The following is a 16,194-nucleotide window of genomic DNA, read 5'->3' on the forward strand; positions in this document are numbered from 1 at the left end:
TATAGGTCAAGGTAGGGTTTAGGTTAAGCCATTAGTTAAGGCTGGGTTAGGATCAGTTTCCAGGAAATAAACTGAAGTCAATGTGATGCCCCCAAAAGATATGTAAACATATAACTCACATAGAGACATCTGACAACCAAAATACATGACAAGTACACAATGAGGAGTACTAGAAGTTACTCTAAGGAAGGGGAGACATTCAAATATGAAATACCGTAGATCTATGTTCCTGTACCAATTCTCCAGGAAATACATGAAATTAAAAAAGTGCGTAGACCTCTATAATCCAAATTTCTTAATAAGCTACAGTATAATAAATTATTAGCACTATGCTGTGTACCGCGCCATTAAAAGCACAGCAGCTTGAGCACAGCGTCTCTTTTTGGCAGGACTTTGGTTCTCCGACTCTCATTCATGTTTTGTGGCACATGGCTTGCTGCCACAACATCAAACCTCCACAGCGGGAAAACCAGGCAAGAGAGGCAGATTTGTACAGGCTAATTAGAGGAGGTAGAGGAGGAGGAAGAGGAGGAGGAGAGGATGAAGATAAGGGTTTATTATTTATGAATTCCTGTAGCTTTTTCTCCAGTCCTTCACAGCAGAGGGCCACCAGGGCAGAGAGACGAACGAAACAACTTTATAATGTAATTTTACCCCAAGGCTGCGTCCTTGTTGTGAACATGTGGTGCCTTTAAAGACCAGTGGGATGGGGATTTTTTGAAGAGTGTATTAAAATGAAGTGGTGCTCAGTGAAAGAGAACATAGTGTAGTAATAAACATGTTTGGACTAACTGTAATTAAGAGAAGGCCTTTCTGATTAAAGGCCTCCTCGCAAGGTCTTCAATCATAATGTCATATTATTATCTATACAGATTTATTTTTCACACAGACATACTGAAAGAGGCTATTTGATGGAATGTCTCTCTTTATATATAATGTATTTGTAAGGTAGCAGCATCATGTTCTTTCACTGATGCAGACCATAGCCAAAGATCATACAGCTCCGAGCCGATTCAGGGAAGTAATTATCTGCACTTCTATATAAATGATATAAATAAACTTCATGTTCATGTAGGGTTTTTATACATTCATGGCCTTTATAAAAAGGGTTTACATCTAGGAACTGCTTATGGTAAAATGGTAAATTTGTGCTGAACAGAAATACCTGAATCAGTATTTTTCTTTTTTTTTTCTTAGCTGTTTTTATTTGTGTATTTTTGTTTGCTCAAATTACAAATGTGTACTCTCAAATGTAGTGAAGTAAAAGTATTCAATATACTTAAGTACAGATACCTAAAAGTACAGTACTTTACTACTTTTACTTTGATATGTTTCACCACTGCATGTACTTTGTTTTGCATTTCTTAATCAGTGACTACTTTCAGTAATATAACACAAAATTCATAGAAAAAAGGATACGCGTACAGTGAGTGCCATGTAGCTTCAAGCATAACTGAACATGAACAACAAATGTTTTAGTTTATTTTTTTCCTATGTGACATTTACGACTTGAAACCCTGTTCAGTGTGCCTGCAGGAGGTCCTCTCAGCCTCCAGGGGGCGTGGGAGTTTAAAGGGCCTCCAGCCTGCTCTTCTGATGACATGCCAGATCGGACTGACTGCCACTACAGAACTCCTCTAAACATGAAAGCGCCCTTAGACATGCCAATCCGTACATGTTTAATGTCTAATAAAGTTTGACTGTTTCCACTGGAAGAAGCCCAACGAAGCTATCGTTTCTTACAGTGACGCGCAAAACCTATGAAATATAAATGGTTGAAAATGTGCAACTGAGCAGAAAGCGCAACTTGTCATGGGCCCTTTAACAAACGTGTGTGGCGTGATTATGCTGTTGGGAAGAAGTCTCAAGGTTTCACGCGCAAGGAAGGAATCTGTCAAGATCACAAGAGATGCACCACTGAGGCCCTCCATTTTGAATTCAAGCTGTCACTCACAATGCCATTATGCTCCCGGGTGCCGAGGTGGTGGAAGGTTGCACGGCTCCAAATATACTCCAGGAAAGAACTTGTCACTTTTCTTCACAAACCCTGCATTGAAATCATAGTCATGTATATTACCAGTGACACATCTCAGCAACCTCAACCCTTTACTACTTTTCATATGTACGGTCAAGGGTACAGCGGAAATGAAAAGGTGAACTATATATTTTTTTTTTTTTCTCCATCTCTATAGAAAAGTAACACAGTCTACCCCAGTTTCATTTTGCTGTGTGAATAAAGCCATTCTAAACCCATGCACTAACCCAAAAACGCTTGCATGTGAACACTGTGTCAAAGGGTTTGTGAGAATTGTGAAAAAAGCCTAGGCCTCACGATAAAAAAGTGCAGTAAAAATATGAATAATAAATGATAATTTTTAAACCAAATGGAAAAATATTCTAACTGTACATGGTGTTAAAAATTGTCAAGCTGTTTCAGTACATAGTAGAATCCAACACTTAAATACAGTAATTACTTTTTTGTCATTTTAGTTCATAATTCAACCATCTCCAGCTCAAATCTGCTCTTACTGCAGAAAAAAAAAAAAAAAAAAAAATCACACAAAATATGTCCCATTATTACAACAAAAAAGTACCCACAATAAACACAAACCACCAAAAATTACTGTTCTGTTTATCATATATTGATAAGTTGATACAGTATTTATTGCGACAGGCCTAACATAGCATACATCTTCCTTTTGCACTTTGAAAATCATGCAATGCAGTGGTAAGAATACAAATCTTCAGTCCTGAAATTAATTTGATTTATTTTTTATTGTGTATGTATGTGTGTGTGCGTATGTATATATTAAGTAAATAAAAGTGCAGTCAAAACTACCTGAAGAGTAGATCAGTTAGTGGATTGTCCAACTAGACCTGTCACGATAATAATACTGGAAGTAATTTATTAGCACAATAACCCAAAATCATGAGCTGCAATAAATAAACAGCAGAATGAAACACTTCGGTACTTAGTTTGCAACTATAATGAGTCATAGAAGAGATTAATTCAAACCTTTAGGTCTTAAATCTTATTATATAGCCAAGAAAATGACTAAAAGATTCCCAGTAGTGCAAAGAAAATTTGCACACGATAAATATTGACCTCCAAAAAATATGGTTCCATCTTTTCTATATTGAACTATAAATTGATGTAGTAATTATCCTGCAGGCTTACATCCAACCACTGACTTAAAAGTTGGATGATTTCAGCTGTCTCTAATGAACTAAAGGTAAAAGGTAGATGTTAACTTGAAAACTACCACTTCATGACGTCACAATATGGAACAGAGCATTCAGCTTTGGAGATGTAGACAGTCTAATGATCAAGCATTGCTCAAACATGTGTGAATGAAACAAAACACAACTTCAGGTATATTTTCGAGGAGGCAACAGCATTATAACATGGCTTAGAGCTCACAACAATCCATTTGGTGTCGTATGTCTACGCCGATAGATCCACCAGTTGTCATATTCAGAAACTGTATGACTATTTATTCATTCATCCCTAAATCATGACCTGCAAGAGCTCCAGGCATGCAAAGCAAACACGCAGAGACAGACAGGCAGCCAGCAGTGAAAAGGCCAGTAGTTGGACAGGTACTGAGTGCAGTGGTCTTGTGTACACGCCTCATAGGACACAGCATTCCCCGGAGACAACACATCGCCAACTTCTCCCCGAAGCTAGTCACGCTGCAGACACAGACCACCAATCTGGGCTGAATCAGATAGAGGAAAGGCCCCACTACTACTGCAGGATTTATGGTACAACGCTGTGAAGCCAGTCAAGCCAAAAGAACGCACACACACAGCCAAGATTCTTCTCAAGTGGAGCCAAGAAGCACAGTTGGATGGTTATCAATTAGCAGATTTTAATTCTTCATGTTGGGGGTAAGTGTGAATGTGGGCTGCTCTGTCAAATCAAGAAGCAAAGAGGAAAAGTGAGTTGATTATGTTCCGGAGTAGTAGTTACAGCATGCTGGGAAATGTTGTTTGAAAGATACCAGATGTGCATACAATATCAGAGAAATTAACTAGGAGTCTGATGTCTTGTCACAATTTAAAGGTCCTGTATTACCCAAAAAAGGTTCTTGTGAGCTTTAAATCACCTCCTCAAAAACATACTCAGAGTTGTGTTTTGTTTCATTTACATGTGTTTGAGTAATCCTCTATTATTAGTCTGTGTACACCTCCAAAGCTTAAAATGCTCTGACCCACCTTGTGACGTCATGTAGTGGTATTTTTCAACTTAACAGCTACAGTTTAGCTGTAGTTCAGTAGATATTAACAATTGCAGGGCTGAAATCATTGAAATGATTCTAGTGAAGGTGTAAAAACACAGTGGGACACTTTCTGTACTGCCTTATGACGTCACAAGGTGGAACAGAGTGTTGCCCATTTGAGAGAAGAACTCGGCCTAAATATAAAGGATTTGTGTGTTAAACATGTGTGAATGAAGTAAACACCATTAAAACATAGATCAGAAAAATAGCGTAATGTGGACCCTTTAAAGTGTCGTACCAACAAATGTAGACAAAAATTACTTAAGTGATATTTTGTGGAAATGTTTTTGTTTTATCTTACTTGGATTTAATGGTACCTCAGTGACAAAAAACAAAGTAGATAACCATAGCAAATGCCAAAAAGAAAAACAAGCATTCCTGTACTTCACCTCCATTCCCTAATTAGTGTTGACTTTCTCAAATAAAACAAGAAAACATACCAACCTGCGTACCCAAAAAGGAACAAATCACTCCCTGAGCCTGTTATTGAGGTATGCAAAAAACTCCCAGAGAAAAACTAACTAAATTGTAAATTATTGTCAGTTGAGAAGTTGAAATCCCACCAAATCTGCACAGAAAATAAAACATATCCATCCCTTTACATCCATCACAAAAATGTCCATCACTTTAAAGAGAGATCAATGTCTTTTTGGAATGCCACATGCAGTCATTCACCTTATTTTGGAAGTTCTGTCTATATGTATTATTTACTGTGAGATTGGCAGCTCCACCAAATAAGTTTTATCCAGACTACAAAGTATTTTTGACTTGTTGGTGCTCATGAACGTTGAACATTTTACACAAATAAACCTACTTTATTTCAGATTTTAGCTGTGAACCTTTTTCCCAAATTCTCAATTGAAATAAAAGCCAACACAAAGAACTCGATCAACAGGTCAATACAGTCGAGTACATTTCCAACTGTGATGACTCTTTCGGGACCAAGGCAGGCAGCATTGTGGCAAAAATAAATAAATACATAAAAACAAAGCTAGAAATCAGCTGGGAAGTTCCAGTTGAACCTAAAAGTGACACCACCACTTAACAACTCCATAAACATACCACAATGACATCATGGCCTCATGGGATGTTGAATAAGGACCCTTGTATTATTGTTGTCTTGTCAACCAATATTGCCCAAACATTTGCATGCATTTACTGTCAACTGATGGGTTTCAACTTCCTGTTACAGACAGCATTTTGAGAACTTTTTACCCATTCAAATATCTTCAGTGAAAAATTGGCACCTGTGAGCTTTTATTCAGGTTAGAATGTTGTTGCTTCACCAAAAACATATCAAAAGTTGTGTTTTATTTCATTCACACATGTTTGAGTAAGCCTTTATTATCAGTCTGTCTACATCTCAAAAGCTCAAAATGCTCTGACCCACTCTGTGACGTCATGAAGTGGTACTTTTCAAGTTAACAGCTGCCTTTTAGTTCAGTAGAGATTGAATCATTTCAGCCCTTGAATTGCCAAACAATGGTGTAGGTGTTTGGAGTTTAAAAACACAGTGAAGCACTTCCTGTATTATCACATGACATCCAGGAATGTTTGTGATTTTGTGAAATGTTTGACATTTTAATATACTGTAGATCAGAAAATAGAATATTATTGTTGTTTTAATTTGTCAGTCGCTATGGTCTTAGTTTTTCAAAATCAATGGATTGAAATCAGTAGCGTAGACCCGAGACTGCTAAAATATAAAAATATGTAGTGTTCCAGAGTTCAAAAATCTTCAGTTTTCTGCAATCACAGTCCCCCCAAAAAACACCTTGTGAGGAAATGACCCGGTGTAATACGGCACATAGCTCATAATGTGTAACACTGGAGTAGACTGCCATGGCGTGTGACAACCTAAGACTGAGGTGTCTGGGAGGACCTGCTCATCCATCGGCCCATTCGTCTTCCTAATGGTCGCCCACTTCTTCTCACTCCACCTTAACCACCAGTGTGAGGGCTCCAGGCTCAATCTCACAAGCCCACCACTCCATTCATCAGCACAGCCAGCGCCAACAGTTCAATGAAGACAAAGTAACACGTCTCCGGAGGATTCTCTTCAGGCAAGACCCCATTTGTCCTGTTTTCTCTCAACAACAAAAACAGCACTTTTAAATAATGGCCTCGCTGTGGTTTCGGATATTTATTAAAGATTCGGAGCTGAAAGGCAGTGGCACATTACTATAACCTCCTCGCCCTCTCTCTTTCCCTCCGCACACATAGAGCTAGACAAAGCTTCCCATCCACCAGAGTCTTCACTGCGGGTTAAAAAACAAGTTCATGCGGCGTGAAGACTGGAAATTTGAATTATTTTCCGTTTTTCCCCAAACGGGATAAAGCAAAAGCAACTGCCACAACGACAAATTAAGCCGGTGAATGCACAAAAAAGACAAAGGAAGCCACAGGCTGTCTGTTAGCTGGCATGATCGTAAAACTGTTTGTATTATTTCTCTGCGAGACTCAGTGAGTAAGAGGGCAGTAATTTAAACCACTTTGAGAAAAAGTAATATGCTTTTTAACAGTTTTTTTTTTGTTTTGTTTTTTTTACTGGCACTTTTAAAGAAAGTATTCTTTTATTTTAAGTTGAGAGGTTCAAATAACAGGATTCTTGTGGAGTGTTAAGACTGTACGTTGCAGATGGGAGTATGCCCCATAAAACCATTAAACGCCCCTTTTGGAATGTGGTAGTGCATGTCAGTGTGAAATGCAAAGAGCTCAACTCTGAAAATGATGTCCCTGATTTTAAAATGCAAACGTGGTCTTAACGTCCAGAATATGAATAGCCTCCCTTGTAATGGATTCCAATTCTGGCCAGGTGTTTATCTATTGACCCCCCCCCAAACCTGATTGAGCATGAAGAATCACCAAGAGACACCCAGAATCCACATACTTTAAGGAGCGGGCAGTGGCTCGAGCTAGGTAATAATTTATGAGTCCCTCTCTCCCCAATCAATTAATTTGGATGAAAAACCGCCAGCGCATCAGAGGAAAGGATTGATGAATCATGCATAAGCATAATCTACAATTGGTTCAAATAAATCAGATTTATTTTTACCACAGAGCAGCTATAAATAAGAGAAAATCAATCAATGTAGACAGATAATGTAGAGACGGGAAGAGGGGAGGTCAGCGGTGGCAGTCTCGTGCGTAATGGCACAGGGAAAGTTTCCATGGTAAAACGCATTGTGGCGCTCATGGAGCACTGCGCGCCAGCGCGCACAAACACTATCGTACATGTACAGAAATTCTCCAAACCAGCTTTCAATCGGATAAAAATGCCATAAGAAATGCCACGTTGTGTGACGGGAAGTTACTCACGCTGCTGTTTTGTCCGGACCAGTAAACGACAGCGTGGTTGTGCGCAGAGTCCCCGGTCAAAGCGAAAGTGCTGCTGGACAGTTTGGGCTCATCTTGACGGTTATTCCCTTTTCCCTCATCTCTGTTCCATCTTAGGTCGGACCTGCTTTGTTTTTGTCCATCCAACAACGCACCACGATCCTCGGGCGCACCAAAATCCAGTCCCCCACTCCACGACAAGTCTGCAAACTCGCTTCTTTTCTCTCTCCGTAAACCCTTCTTCGGACTTACGTTCATATATTCACTTTTCTCTTTTATTCCATTCACGTTAGGAAACTGTGTTGCGTCTTCTTGGTCTTGAAACTCCACTTGTATTTGTCTCAGCATCCACGGATCCTCAGTGGGCTCGGCAAAGCGCGCATCCAGTCGTAATTCCTCCACGCGAAGTTGAATAGGTGTTGGGCAAGACGCACATGTGATGTCCGCCTCAGCACCGCGCGGGCACAGAGCGGCGAAGACCAGCCACACACCCAGAAAGAAGCGCACGCCTGGGCACGAGTCAGCCCAAGTCTCCATGGTCAGGAACAAGAGGCAGCTCAGGTCGATGCCAGGGTGAGAACACGGAAGAAAGTGTCGCCTTTTTGTCGTCCGCCAGAAGATTTAGTTGTTCAAAAGCAAAGAACAAGAAAAGAGATCTCCTCAGCGAAACAGTTCACGTCCAAAGGATGTTTGGTCGGGAAAGCCACCAAACTGGAGGAGGAGCTGTGTCTCAGCCAGCTGCCGAATGTGCGCCCGGAAGAGGAGAGTCTGAGAGGGGAGAGATAGGCAACACGCACTAAGTAAGAGAGAGAGGAGAGCGCTGTCCGTGGTGCTGAGTCTTTTCATGAGAACCGCCATCAGCCCATTCACACTCTGTTGGAGCGATCTAAAACACCTTGGTATGTCCCGCTTCATTTCAATGTCCATTATCAGAAATCACTAATTGTGTCAAATTCAAATTCATCATAAATGTTCGGGGCTTTGGTTGTATTGAAAAAAATGTTAAAATTACTTTTTTAATGTTACATATTAAGCATTTAACTATAAAATACTATATATATTTAAGGCACAATAATCACATTTTCTGAGTTATAAAAAAAAAAAAAAACAGACCTTCCCTGTTAGTGACCTGAAATAAAAATATACAGTACACTGCACAATTATTTATGAAGTATAAATATTGATATGAGTCACAACGGTTCACTCATGCCTACCAGCAATCAAGTTTAAATGACGATTTTTTTTCCCCCTCTGAATTCCCTAGAGCGATTTACAAACAATGTATTGATTTAAATTCTAACATGCCAATATCCCACCATAACATTTTCTGTAAATACTGCTGATAGTTCATGTAAAAAAAACAAAAAAAAACTTGAACTTAACGTGACGCCGATTTTCTGAGCATGAACCTGGTCTCCGTACGAAAAACAAGCCCCAGCGCACGGTCCCTGGGGCAGGAGCACGACGCTCACTGACGGATTGGGGGGAATTGGCAGCGAGTTGCACAGGTCCTGGGGGAGAGGGGAGGTTGGGCCCAGAGGCATACGGAGGAGGGGAGGGGCCCACGCACATCAAGGAGCGATCAGATGGAGATATGCTATGAAAGTGTATGCAAGAGCCTGGTGAGGGAGATTGAGACAGAGAACAAGAGAGAGAGCGAAAGAGGCTGAGGTAAAGACGAACAGAGAGCAAGAGAGACAGAAAGAGGGTAAAAAGATGAGATACGGAGAGAATGAGATAGATGAAGGACGAAAAAGAGGCAGAGAAAGATTGAGGTAAAGACAAAGAGAGACGAGAAGTAGATAGAAAGGGAGAGGGAGAAACTGGCAGAGACAGAAAGGGAGAAAGTGGGTGATAGAAAGAAAATGAGAGAGAAAAAGAGAGAGGGAGAGAGAAAGACTTTTAACGATATATTTATGGTAAGTCACTTGTCACCTAAAAAAATAAAATAAAATGTGCAAAACCATACAATACAAACACACGTCCATCACATGTACCAGCCCCTCCCTCACTGAACGCAGAGCCCTCACGGAGAGAGAGGGAGGGAGGGGAAAAGAAAGAGAGTGGCAGAGAGAGAGGACAGAGGAGGGACAGAAAGAAAGAAAAAAATAAACAAAAAGAGGGAAAAGACAGGGAAAGTAATAAAGATGACGTGAAATGATTGAAAGAAACAGAGTAAAAGAGAAAGACAAAGAGAAGGAAAGAAAGAAGACAAGAGACAGAGAGAGAGGGGGCTGATGGGAGTGGGTGTTTTGGAGTATGTACCCAAACAGTTATTCATTAGGAATCAGGCTTGTTGTGTCCTTGTCTATCACTTTTACAGCCCACAAATTGCCCATCAGGGAACACTCAAGAGACAAGCTATGAATTTTAATTAATCGTCTCATCTAAAAAGAGTTTTTGGATAAAAGATTAGGTGAAAAAAGAATGAATTTTCTGTTTCTTTTTCTTTTATCTTTTTTTTTTGTTTGTTTTTACACTGTAACTCTGGATTGTGGGTCAGTTTTATGATGTAGTTGTTTTTTTGTTGTTTTTTTTTTTTTTTTTTTTTTCATTTGTAGAGAAATATTGAAATAAAATTGAAATTGAGGAACAAACAAATAATGGCTGGTCATATTCAACAATATGTTTTTGAAATAGACAAACCAACATACACTGCGACATCAAAAACAGTACCTTACGATATTGCAACACTCTATATTAACTGCATATTAATTAGCCTTAAAAAGCATGAAGTATTAATTAAATAAACTAAAACTCTACTCCTTTAATTAAGTAGTTATAAGTCTCAATCATCTGTTGCTTTATTAAAGGTTATCTTCTGGTGGGGGTCTGCCATTTGCCTACAATTTTTGTGTTTTACTAGAGACAGTTATCTATGAAGCATTTAATGATGGATTCTGTTTCACAAATGTCCATGATAAACATGCCTTCATATTGTCAGCAGGCATGTAGCTCCACAGATCTGACCTGTAACCTTACCTGGTGGCTGCACCTTGTCTCAAAGGATATTCATTCTAGGCAAAGCAATAGGATCTTCATGGACATAGACTACCTTCACTAGAAAAGTTACATGTTGCATCTTTACTGCTAGAGTGTAGTTATAAAATAATACAGAGCTACTAACCTGATAGTCCTATTTTTTAAAGCAGTATTGTGAATCCCAAAAGCTTTGCTTTACTTCTGGCACACACTGCATCAGTGTTTGACCTCCTTTAAGGGACAATTACTCTTCTGTTGACCTGCTCCTGACCTGATGGAGGGACTGTGCTCAGATGGCTTTGGCCCAGCAAAAGTCAAAGGCAAAATGGTGGGAAGTCACTGAGCAATACATCATTTCAGCAACCAGACCACTGCATTTTCACCACCAAACACTGTGGTCAATTCTTAAAGGACATATGACAGGTTAGACTCATCTCACTAAAACAACGTTAAAACAATTATATTTGAGATGATGCTAATTTGTGTGTGTGTTTGTGGTGGCATTTATTATTGTACTTGTTGGACATGAGAAGCAGATATGACCTAATGTGAAGGTTTAAACTGTCACAAAAAATAAATAAATAAATAAAATCATTTTGAATGTAAATTTTGGTATTGATGGCCTAAGCATTATTCTCTATTATCACTATTTTAACTTTTTCTACTTGTTTTTGTCCACCAACAGCCACTTAAATGATACAAAATTATGATAACTATTTACCACAGGCACTTCCCACTGAACCAAGTAAAAATGAAAACAACAAAACAAAATATGAAAACCATGCGCACTTTAAAACAGGCCAACACACTGGAACATAAAGGAAAGGGAAAACTAAAATATTTGAGAAAGATTTTAATTCAACTGGATGAAACTTGTCATTACTTGTGACACCATCATTTATCAGTCCTGTTTGCCTGCCAATGGAGTGAAAATTATTCCAATAATCCCGATGGAATTTTCAAATCACCATCCAGTTGATATATATTTATTATTACAAAGAAACAGTGGAAGTTATGGCCTGCTGTGTGCAAAGCTAAAGACATTATACCGTATCATTTCAAACTGGCCCTGCTAGTATGTGATCTTTTGACCTTCCCATAGGAGCACTCTTCAAAATGTTGCTTAGTAGTCGCAAAAATATATATATAATGCAACTATATTACTTTATCATATGCACAGTGACTATCAGTGCTCCTAAGTGACGGCTAATAGCTGAGAATGAGTCATTGTCTGAAGTTGTAATGATGGAATATATAAGAAGTGTCAGTTAATATGTCTTTAAGAAGGAGTCTCTGTAAAAATGCTTGAAGTTAATTTTATCGCAGTCGCTGGTTTTTCAAGTCTGGGCCCTTTGACATAGCCTAATCTCAAGAAAGTGCCCCTTTGAAGACTAAAATATCTTGACAGATTTCACACGTCAGTATAAATGGGAATCTGGAGGGAGAGAGGAAAAGACGGTTTGAGGTCTGTGAAAAATCCAAACACTTGAAATTCTCTTTTTTTCATCTATCAAAATAAAAAATGTCTTGAACACCAATCACTTACCAATCAACAGTTTGTTCTGCTATTCTGTCTGTGTGTTCGTCTATCTAGAGATGTTTTGGTGCTTTGAAAATCGAATATCCTGGGATAATGCTGTTTATCTTACTATAACTCTAGATGGATTTGTCTGTCAATCCAGTGTTTCCCGCTGCGCTTTATAGTTAGAGCGGCTGCCTTGACAACAATTGCCCCCCGCCTTGACTACGTCCCTCTGAACCACATGAATCCTCGCAGAACTACAGTCGTCACACCCCGGTCCTCACTTTTGCCTTTTGCCGGCACGTATTTCCGCCACGTCTTTCCCCGGTCACGACACTGCAATCACTCAGTGTTACGAGTACTGGTAGAATTTTGTTGTTCTTGATTTTGTTGCTTAAGTAAAATTTATTTTGTTGCTTAATTAAAACTACAGATACCAGAGCAAAAAATAAAAAATAAAATTTACTCAAGTTAAAGTAAATGGATCACAAGTAAAAGTATTAAAGTACAAGTTAAAAAATGTACTTAAATAGTATTTATAAGAGTAGTAAAAAGTATTTTGAACCGATTTTGAGATCTAATAGAACTTCAAATATAGTGATTTGAATTTTGTTGAAACAACCGAATCAACAGTTGGGGTTTTTTTGGTTTTTTTTTTTTCAGAGATAAACCTTCAGCCTTTTCAGAATGTCTCAAACTATAAGAAAAATGACTTTTACTTTTCAGTTCTGTTCAAAAATGGAGTGGAGTAGAAAGTGCAAATACCTGCTCTCAAATAAAGAAGTGAAAGTATCCACTTTAAAGTTAAGTACAGCACATCACAGTACTTTAATACTTTTACTTTGTTACATTCCACCACTGAATGTTACATAACTTCCTTGTCATCCCCCAGTTCATGCCAGGTCAAATGTCAATGGAATGACAAAATACAATGCATTTAATGAAGCAAGTTTTCTTTCACAAAACCAGTAAATGCATTTGACATATAACTTTGTGGAGAGTAGTTTTTGGGCAGTGGACATTTGACGTGTAACTGTGTGGAGAGTACCTTTTGGGTGGTGGACAGGATCGCAGTAAGAGTGTGTGTCTGCCAGTCAGGTTTTCTTTTGCAGTGCCTTGAAGAGGATGAACTTTCTACAGGAAGTCTTCACAAGCCAGATTTTACACCAACGAACAGAACTTCCTTTCCTTTTATCGGTTTTGTTCATGTTAGTTCTTTGATGAGCAGATGGAAAACCTAAAAATAGAGATAAAAAAAATAGGTGTAAGTATGCATGTAATTAAAAACATTAAAGGGTCCATATGATGCCATTTTAGGCTGTGTTCTTTTCTCAAACAGAAAATACCCTGTCCCACCTTGTGATGTCATGTGGTAGTAAACCCCATACACATTCACTAGAATCATTTCAGCCCTGGAATTTCCCATCTCTACTGAACTAAAGGTAAAAGGAGCTGTTAACTTGAAATGAACCTCTTCATGACATCACAAGGTGGAGTATTTTGATCTTTGGGGATGTAGACAGACTAATAATAAAGTATTACTCAAACATGTGTGAATGAAACAACTGCAGGTATGTTTTTGATGAGGAAACAAGATTAACATGGCTTAAAGCTCACACAAGACAGTTTTGAGTAAAATAGGACCTTTAAACATACATTCTTGTAGTTATTAGAAAGAAAGTACTCTTATTAATTACTTAATCTTAAGAATTACCAATACAATTTGCTATAGGCTACTTTTAATTTTTACATTACCCACATAAACCTGAACTGTAACAGAAGGCACATTGTGGACAAAGTTATTTTTGTAATATAGTTTTACAAACTGTAAGTAACTACACAAATAATGTTGTGCTTACTATCTACTCTGCAGGTTTCTGGAGGGTCAGATAGTTTTATTTACCAGGTCCTCTTTGAGGTTTTTGCACGTGATTGCCAAGAAGTCCGTCTTTTTATTTCTCCCCAGTGCGAACAAACTAATTCAAACATTGGTTCCTTCTTCTTCTATGGAGTTTAGCAGTGGTTTACATCCAAAAAGTTTCATTAGCGCCATCATGTGCCACTAACAAAAACTAACTATAACCTCACAAACAGAAGTGTTTCCAGTAAAAACAAAAGTGAAAGACTATCAAAACATTGGCTCCACTTGGAACTGAAGAGAGAGGCTAGTCAAGGTTCTACCCCACAATGTCCTTGATGAAAGCCAGAAGCAATAATCATGGTTTATTGGTTGGGTTTATTGGGCACACAAAAAAGTACATGTAAATTTGTAACCACTAACTACAGTTGACAAGCTTTGTCTATTTCAGAGTATTTTCTCCCAACAGCTACAAGAAAACAATATTAAAAGGTTATGTCAATCGTTCTTAATTCATTATAGCCACTGATAGCTCATGGGCACATGCAAAGTGCGAATCAAACCAACTTTCCACTTAAAACTTGTACCTCACAAAGTTACATCACTGGCTGTGGTGCACACTCAAAATTTGATTATTATCAGATTTTTGGTCTTATAATTAAATTTTAATCTTTTTTAACAGCAAAATAATCTAAATTGTTTCTGACCATGGTCTCCCTGATGGGGAGGCATGAGAAATCAAATATCAATCAGATTTAGGTGAGCTTGTCACCACAACCAATATTATAATCATATAAAGTGCTTTTACTGAGCACTAACTCTTATAGGTATCCCTTTCAAAGAGCTTCCCAAACAGCCAGGTTGTAACACTGACAGTAAACACGAAAACAGTGGCTCAAAGCTGTTGACAATATATAGCAACTTGTGAGACATTGTACTTCCCTTATTATAGCTGTGTTTTGGCAGCAGGCCTCCCTTTAGATGCAAACTTCAAAAACACCGTTATAATACAAGCCAATCAATATTACAATTTCATCTACGAAACTGCCTACTTTTTTAAAACTACAGCCAGCTGGCATCACCTCACCGACTACACCATTTTCTTCCCTTATTGCCTAAAGTTACGTTTCTCATCGTTATTCTCTAATATCCCTGTTCACTCTCCCAGATCTCTCAGATGCCTCTATTGGACTCGCTCGAAAACTAAAGATTTAAACATCTGCCTGAGCCCGAGGAGGTCCGTGCTGCAAGTTCAGTTAAACTACTCCTTTTCAGAATTGATTTTTGGTTTAGTTTTGAGCCAGCAATGTCCACTTCATAGTAATAGTTTCTTTGATGCATGTCATGCTATAAGGATGCTGTGCCATGGCTCTAATTATATAACCTGTAATAAGCTGTGATCTTGGACTCTGAAAGTGTGATTGACAGATGAATTAACCAATCAGAAAAACACTTGGCCCATCTGTGTTAAAACAAACATGACTAATATGTGTCAAATCTGAAGAGGTGAGGCAGTAGAAGCTCTCAAACATAATTGATTGAGTAGTCAGACATGACTCCAGCTCTCACAGGTGAATACTGTCATTGTGACCTTTGGCAAGACACTTAACCCATCTTGTCACACTGGGTACACTGGTATATGAATGTCTGTGAATAGGTGAGTGCTTCCTTGATGTAAAGGGCTTCGAGTGCCTTGAAGGTGGAAAAGCGCTATATAAAAATATGACCTTTTACCAAACTGGGGTGAGAGAAGTTTGGCTTTGTTCTAAATGAATTATACCTAACAGTGGGTACATTTACATGGTGGTACAAAGTGAAAAGTTAAAAAACAAAAATAATCAGATAACCCAAACGATTTGTTTGTGTTGTGTTCACATGCACTATTTATTTTATTTATTTTATTTAACCTTTATTTAACCAGGAAAAAGTCTCATTGAGATTAAAAATCTCTTTTTCATGAAATATGATCACCAAAAATCCATTAAAGGGCCTATATTACACAATTTTCTTATCCGTTATAATGTTGTTTCCTCAATAAAAATACCAGAAGTTGTGTTTCATTCACACATTTAATACACAAATCTTAAATATGAAGAGTTCTCTCAAACAGAAAACACTGTTCCACGTTGATGTCATGTGGTAATACAAGAAGTGCTCCACAGTGTTTTTAAACTCCATACACATTCAGTAGAATCACTTTTAGCCCTGGAATT

At 38.3% G+C, this 16,194-nt stretch overlaps 1 protein-coding gene across 1 annotated transcript in view; it reads right to left on the minus strand.

Moving 5' to 3' along the window:
- sorcs3a (sortilin related VPS10 domain containing receptor 3a) overlaps window positions 1-8,156 on the minus strand; it is a 379,316-nt gene extending 371,160 nt beyond the window's left edge. Inside the window, exon 1 of the mRNA XM_020926320.2 lies at window positions 7,602-8,156. Within this exon, the coding sequence (XP_020781979.1) occupies window positions 7,602-8,156 (555 nt within the window). The remainder of the gene's footprint in view (window positions 1-7,601) is intronic.
- Between the last annotated feature and the right edge of the window lie 8,038 nt (window positions 8,157-16,194).

The sequence above is a fragment of the Boleophthalmus pectinirostris genome, unplaced genomic scaffold (genome assembly GCF_026225935.1).
Source record: "Boleophthalmus pectinirostris isolate CB_2022bp ecotype Guang Dong unplaced genomic scaffold, ASM2622593v1 HiC_scaffold_22, whole genome shotgun sequence".
Taxonomy (NCBI): Eukaryota; Metazoa; Chordata; class Actinopteri; order Gobiiformes; family Gobiidae; genus Boleophthalmus; species Boleophthalmus pectinirostris.